This window comes from Halichoeres trimaculatus, unplaced genomic scaffold (genome assembly GCF_033239565.1).
Source record: "Halichoeres trimaculatus isolate MK-OKI-2021-1 unplaced genomic scaffold, fHalTri1.1 fHalTri1_scaffold_13, whole genome shotgun sequence".
NCBI classification, from domain to species: Eukaryota; Metazoa; Chordata; class Actinopteri; order Labriformes; family Labridae; genus Halichoeres; species Halichoeres trimaculatus.
Window position 1 is genome coordinate 6,236,151 of NW_027437191.1, and position 7,768 is coordinate 6,243,918.

A 7,768-nucleotide genomic window follows, 5' to 3' on the forward strand; every position below is an offset into this window, starting at 1 on the left:
AGGCCTACTGAAATCATTATTTTAGTAACAAACAAACAAATAAAAATCATGTCCCACAGTCAGTTTATGGCATTGTAAGATAGTAGTTAGTGAGATGATGAATTGTACCTGATAATTTCAGTTAGAAAGTGCAAGATCTCTTTCTTCTCTAAATAAAGATTAGAAAACGCCAAAGGCCGATAATGCGGGAGTGTGGTTTGTTCACTTTCAGTGTGACAATATTTGGCTGAAGGAAATAACTTGGTGTCGCATCTCATCGTTATTCTGGATTTTTGTATTAAAAAATGTTAAAAAACAGGAATTACTGGGAAAATTTACAATATCCCGGAAAATCTCCCTATTTTATACACTCTGATGTTGTCCGGTATGAAACAAAGAACAGATTCCTCTCATTCAATTTAGCACAAATAGTGTTATTTCAAACTCAATGTACAAATCTAAAAAATGGAAAAATTCACAAGGAGACACTTCGAGTTCCCATAGGCCTACAATGTGGAATTGACTCAATATTGTATTTTGATATTTATATATTTATTTGTTTATTTATTTTTCATTTATTCTCCCATTTATTTATTTATTTATTTTTTTATTTTTTTATTTATTTACGTTAAACCATATATTGACAATATATGATTTTCCTGGCTCATTTTTCACAGGGATACTAACATGCCAATAATTCTGCTTTTGTGTTCACCTGATAACACAACAGCTAAAGTGAAGGCCACTGTATTTTATTTCTTAGGAGAAGATGAATCCTCTGAATGCAGGATAGCTGGCAACACAATACCAGAGGGTTAATAATCGTAATGACATCTCTCCTCTCCTCATCTTAAACAAGAGAGCAGAAAGGACAAAAAGCTGTTTCTGCTTGATGGAGAAAAGTTTAAGGGTAGTTTCTTGGAAATATTATGAAAAAGGTGATTAAACTACAACAAGAAATCTGGGACCAAAGCACACACAATAGATGAGTTCCTTCACACACTCAGTGTGTTATTAACTCAGCAGAATATTAGGGTCAAAAACAAGCTGCCGCTGCTCGTACTGTGCTTCATTTAGATGCTGTGTCCTGGAACTCTACATTTAAGACTGCATGAGCTCATATTTAAAAAACACAAAAAAACCTGATTAGAAATATTTTCCATCTCTGAACAAAAAAATTCACTGTCTCCCTCACAGCTCCTCTCTCCACTGGATGGCGCTCAAATGTAACAGCCACATTTATCTGAACATGCTCTCCTTAAACACTTTGATCATCAGAGTGACTCCAGTTTTATCATCGTTTATTAAAAAAAGCAGAATGCAGACATACAGAGTCTCTCTGCCACATCATCCCAGGTAATTATCCATGAACATGTACAATACTCAATTTAAAGTTGCCCTTGACAGGTTGGTGATCTGTGGGGAGTTCATTCACACCTGGTCTCTGTGGTGTTTCTATCTCAGCTAATATTCAGAACCTCTTTACCCAGTCCTTTCAAAGCTGTAAGTAGTTTTTTTGAGGTGTCAAAGCTGGGAGTCACATCGTCCCAGGATGTTAAATGCAACAAAGATTATGAAAGCTGTCATTCATCAGAGGAGCAATCAAACTCTGCTCTGCTGCTGCTGATTTCCCCAGACAAGAGCAGCTGTCTCAGTCGGGTCACTTTAACCTTGCTTTGTGCATCATAATGTGTGTTACAGCTGCATTCAGGGCTCATCGTCTACAGTTATATCGACCATTTCATAAAGTCTGACAATCTGTCAGGCCTGTGGTTCTGGTCCATTCTGTGTGATGAGTAAGATTCTTCAATTCCCTTTTTTAAGTCTTCAGAGTCCCTCAGGTGTTTTTCTTCCTCTTCTTCTTCTTCTTTTTTTTTTTACTTTTTATTATTTTACTTATGTCACTTGTCCTTTTCTGCTTTTGAGGTGATCCAGAGGGTTTTGTGGGGACATTTAAAAAAAAATAATAATAATTTGTAAACCTGCATCCTTAAACAGATAAGTGATGTAACATTAGATGAATAAATTCTCACTGCATTCTGCATGTAAAACATATTCTTGTAAGTTGGATAAGTCTGATGTAATTAAAGGTCCCATATTATGCAAAAATCACTTTATTAAGTCTTTTAGTGAAATTTGTGGGTCTTTGGCTTTCCTCCCAGCCCACAAAATGTAACATTTAATGACAAAACCTGTACTTAGTAGCGCTTGTGAATGTAAAATCCTTATCTAAAACGAGCTGTTTGGATTTTGGGGATTGGCCGACATCAGCAATTCCCTTTTTTGACCAATCAGGAGCAAGTCTGACCTGATTGGTCCACAGGAGCAGATACCCCTGCACCACCTCCCCGCCCACTCCCCTCTCAGCGGAAAGGGGAATGCCAAAGCTCAAGAGCCATCACTGCTCTGTTTTTTGGCTGTAAACAGCCACATAGTTCCATGCACAAGCTTCCCATTTCGGAAGAAGACAGACTAAGTGGCTAGAGTTCATTTATCAAGGAAATGTTCCAGCTACACTCAGTAAAACTGTGCATGTGTGTGCTAGTCACCTCACGGCCGGCTGCTTTTCCAACTTTGAACAGTACAACAGAGGGCTAGCAAATAGACTGGTCCTGAATCCAGGCGCATTACCAACCATCCACCAACTAACCTCACCCTGGAAATGTGAGTATGTTAAATGCTGTGTGCTGTGGAGCAGATGTAAGAGCTTTTCCTCAGTGTCCCCCCTGTCTCTATGTTAGCTTCAGGATGCTAACTTTAGCTGCAGTTAGCCTGTTGTTTTAGCCTGTAATGTTACGGTAAACGAGCTTCGCTGTTTTCTAAACATTGTGCACTCGGAGCTTGTGGCGCCGCGCTCAGTGACGCTGAGGAGCAGGGCGGTATCAGCGATGGCTCATTTACATATGAAGGCCACGCCCACTAAATCAGAGCGTTCTGAACAGAGGGGCTCTGAGAGCCTGGAAACAATGCTGCTGTGCTTGATTTATTTACTTTTTGGACCAAAACATGTTACTACCATTTCATGAAGACATCAATGATCCATATTAAACTGCAGGAAAGGAGCAGAATATGGGACCTTCAAACATTTATTATATGCGGTATAAAATTTTGATATTTTATAGATTAAAAGTTTGATGAGTAGGACTCAACCTGGCCTGTTTTGAAAAATATTGGTTAGACCAATTCACATTTAGTAGTTTCACCAACTGACCACATCTTTCTCTCAGCTTCATTTATAAAACAAAGCTGTTTGTTGTCCAGAAATCATCCTCTGAGTCTGAACACAAAGCCTGGTAAAGGAAGAAAAAGAGTGATAATCTTGACCCAATAGTTTTTAGAAAAATTATTTTATTTCAATTCCAGTACACGCCTGAAAATGTTACCTTATCAGCTTCATACCAGCTGCAAACTCCTACAGTCCAACATAAACAACAGACAGTGATACACTTAATACCTGAGGCTGTCAGTGCAAGGTACATGGAAGATTTAGCTGCCTTTTTCATTGTCATCTCACTCAAACACAGAATCAATTACACATAAAATATTAGGTTAAACTCAACACAGTTGAAAGATGCTTCCTATACTTTCTAATGCGTACATTAAACCAAAGTATTCAAACCACTGAGAGGGAAGTCAACAGGTGGATTTTAGTGCAAACTTTGAACCAACCACAGTTCATGCTGTAAATAAAAACAGTTCATAAATAAGAGTCCCCACAGTCCCATGTCATAAATCAATTTGTCGTAGCACAGATTTGTCAATTGTTTCAACACTGATCCGCTGTTTTTCATTGAGTCTGTTCACTGAGGTGAAGCTCACAGTCAGATACGTCGTTCCTCTTGACCAGGGGTTTAAAGTTTTACCAAACACCTCCCTCGCTCGTCTCCTGAAATGCCTCCCCACGATGACAAACAAGAAGGGATTTGCGGCGCTGTTGCTATACGCCAGATAAGTGGAGAGCTGTGTACCAATGTCCAGCACCTGCTCCCATAGGCACCCGGGTGTGAGCTGGAAGTAATCCATCGTGTCAAGAAACAGCATCACCTGGTGAGGTGTCCAGCAGAAGAGGAAGACAGCCCACACAGCCAGGACCAGGTCTGTGGCCTTCCTCTCAGTCCTGACCCCAGGGAGTCCACCGTCTGCACGGTCCTTCAGCGCTGACACAATGTGACGAGTGCAGCACGTCACCACCGTGACGGGGATTAAGAAGCCCAGCACGTTCTTGGTGATGTTGTGTTGCAGCCTCCATGCAGGATGAGGGTAGTCCAGGATGCAGGCGTGGACGTCAACATCAGCGATGTACTTCACTTTGCGAAACAGCAGGGTGGGCAAAGTAGAGAGGAAGCCCAGACCCCAGACTCCAACACAGATACGTTTAGCCCAGGAGACTCTTCTCAGGTGGCTGGAGCTCATCGGCTTCACCAGAGCCAGGTACCGGTCCACAGAGACCAGCATGAGGAACACGACGCTGCAGATGTAGTTCATAGAGATCGCCACATTGATGAGTTTACAGAGCGCCTCTCCAAACTCCCACTGGTATCCTCCAGCTATGGTCACAGCCCAGAAAGGGAGGCAGGTCATCATGACCAGGTCAGCAGCCGCCAGGTTCCCCAGGTACACGTCAGCCACGGTGCAGGGCTTCCTCTGTAGGCAGAGCACGCAGAGAACCAGGCCGTTTCCCACCAAACCCACCGCACTGAGCACACCCAGGTAGGTGGGCTGCAGGGAGGAGAGCCACAGCCAGGCCTCGGTGTAGTTACTGCAGGGGTCCCAGTCTGGGTCCACGGTCGGGACAGACCAGTCTGATACATTTACAGTCATTTTAACCTGGAAATGAGATCCATTTGTAATTATTTACAAATACAACATTAACAATAGTTGTAACTATGTTGATCCAGAAAGATTTGTTTTCTTTGATTCTCATTCTTCAAACTTTATCTGAGAACATATTAAGTGAATTTGCTAGGTCTGTATAAAATGATGACTTTCCCTCTGTGAATAAGTCACTGCAGCTTTGCCCCTATGTTCACAGTGACTGCGTATGAAACTATTCATAATAGGTTTTTGAATAAAAAGTCAGAAACTAAACACACTTTTCTCTAGGTCTCTGAAGCACTCACCTTATCTGTGCTGCTCGGCTCGTTTCCTCCAGATGTTCCTCGTGTTTACTCGCCACAGACGATCATCCCGCTGATCTCCCGTCCTCTGCTGCCTGCACTGAGAGAGCGCTCACTTTTATGCAGCCAGGCCCAGAGATCATCACTGTGTCGTCACTCATACCTTCCATCTGATTCCTCCCGCAGATACTGAGCACGCTCACAAAAATGGTATACACTGTCCAGCAGTCTCACCATTAATCCCTGACTCAGGGACTAAACAGAACTCTGGATTTAGCTTCAGAAATAATGAATGTCTTTAAAGGCTAAACTAAAGAACTACAGCTTTTATTGCTGAGCGACCAGATGTGTCCAGATGTTAGAAACAGAGCTGTGCTTGAAGCAGATAATGTGTACTGGCCTGAAGCGTTTCCTGGCAAAGAAACACGTTGAGAGAAATCCAGTAAAAGCAGATGTGTGGTGAGGGACAAAATGAAATTCTGGGATGAATTTATTTCATTTTCCTTCTCTGAATCACATTTCCCAACCTGATACTAAACCTGCGAACCGCCTCCTTGCTGATCTTTGGAGTAACACATGAGTGGCCTGATCAGGTGATTAGTAAGGCTGGTTTTCAGCCAAATTATCGAGCTATTGTACAAAGATTAAGTATCATGCTTAGCCCAAAATATTTTCTTCTTGATACAGTGTCTATTGTGCTTTTTTTCATTTGATTAAAAAAAATGATAAAAAAGAGAAAAAAGACTGAAGAGTTTTCTTTCTGTTGTAAAACCAAAAAGACGAAACACAATGATTTTTTTTCTTCTCATGTGACCAAAAACAGCTGATATTCATGAAAAAAAAAAGTGGCCTTAAGAAATAAATTCTGATTGTCAAACAACCATTTCCTCATCCAGAGTCTGTTTTGTTACTTTGAACTGTCATTTGGACCAGTGTTTCCCAAACACGGCGACCCAATCCAGAATATGTCCAATCTGTAAATCGATTCACAGGATAAATGTGCAAAGATAAAAAAAAAAAGGTTCTTCAATTATGTTTCTGTATCATTTTACATCTTTTGTACCAGCTAACAGGCCTAAGAGACATATTTGACAAATGAATTACAACTTTGCTGGGCTTACACTGTGAAAATACTTACATTTTTACTGTGAAGAGTTAGCCTGCTTGCTTTTCAGAATTGTATGGCAGTCATGTGTATAAGATGAGAGAGCAACACATGTACTGAGCACAGCATCCACTCTGTTTCTGTATTTTGTCTTCATTTTTGTGAGAGCTCAGTTTTGTATTTGTTTTAACGAACCTGTCAATGTCAAGTTTCTGTCAGTCATGACAGACAAGAAAAAAAAACTTGTCTTCTATTCTTTTGTATTTAATGTGGTTGTGAAAGAGATAAGAAGCAAAATACTAGACTCAGAACTAGATAAGATGCAATGCTGATTCAGAATGAAGCAAAGGCATCTGTTCATGTTGTTTTTCAGAGTGACGTCACTGCACAACTGTAACAAGCTCCATTTCTGCAGCTGGTGCCCATCCAAGATCCAACAGTGACTTTGGACTTTCAAACTCAAATGGGTTTTGAATCTGACTTCAAATCTTTCTTTTGGAAACTAACAATCGAAGTTATCAATTGAGGTCTTTATTTATTATTAAAAAAAAAAAGAAGAAAAAAAAAACCCAATTGGCTCCAATCATGTGCAGCTTAAAAAACAAAATTACATTAAGATCCTAAAAATCTCTCCACACTGATTTAAGCCTACAGCAGACCTGCAAATGAAGCTGTATTCTTCTACTCAGCTACTTCCACAGAAAAATGTTATTTTATAGATATGAGCCTTCAAAACACCAGGAAACAAACCAACAGGTGTCTGTATAGAAACCCTCACCTCAGACTGCAGCGGGGTCTGTAAAACACTGTCAGGCCATAGATGGCCTTAGGTTGGCTGAAACTCCTGATCCAAAGTTGTTAGAAGACACTCGCTCAGATATAAACTCCTTCACAAAATATGCTCCCATGATGACACACACAGTTGAGATCCAGCAGAACAATAAACATGTGAGAGCCAGGCTGTCCGTGCTGGAGCCAGAGAGTCCAGATCCTGACATTTGTTTCTTTCCACACTTCAGTTTGGGTTTTTACCCAACTGTTTCACGTCCACAGGACACGAGATGAGCTGTGAAGACAAACTGACTCACACATGCACCAGGGCCTGGATCTTTAAGACACCTTGGTTGTACAGGGCAGGTTTAAACAGTGGGAAACAAAAACCATCACTTCACCATCTTACAGATAAGACTTAGTCTGATCCCATCTGAACCCATCATGAGCACAGACCTTTGCCGCGTTTGGTAAGTTACAGTCAGTATGTTAACATGCAATTTAAGAAATCAGACTATGAGCTTGGTCAGTGTGAGGTCGGACTTTTAAAATGCATGTAAACAGCTTAGTCAGACTGCGAACCAACAACCTTTCCTTTAATGCAGCTCAACGCACTGAGCATTCTTAAATTCATGGATGGGAGTAAAACACTAAACGGTAATCTGTATAAACTAGTTTGATAAAACATGCAGCTTAATTTCTGAAAAAAAGGGCACAGTGCAGTTGCAGAGTGTGACGCTCTCAGCTCTTGTTCACAAGGTCTGTTCGGCTTCATGCAGACGGGTGACGACACTTT

The 7,768-nt window shown here is 41.0% G+C and overlaps 1 protein-coding gene across 1 annotated transcript; it reads right to left on the minus strand.

Annotated features, from left to right (window-relative positions):
* Window positions 1-3,705: 3,705 nt before the first annotated feature.
* LOC141802259 (B2 bradykinin receptor) lies at window positions 3,706-4,800 on the minus strand. The gene has a single exon (XM_074685787.1). The coding sequence runs from the start codon at window positions 4,798-4,800 to the stop codon at window positions 3,706-3,708; it is 1,095 nt and encodes a 364-aa protein (XP_074541888.1).
* Between the last annotated feature and the right edge of the window lie 2,968 nt (window positions 4,801-7,768).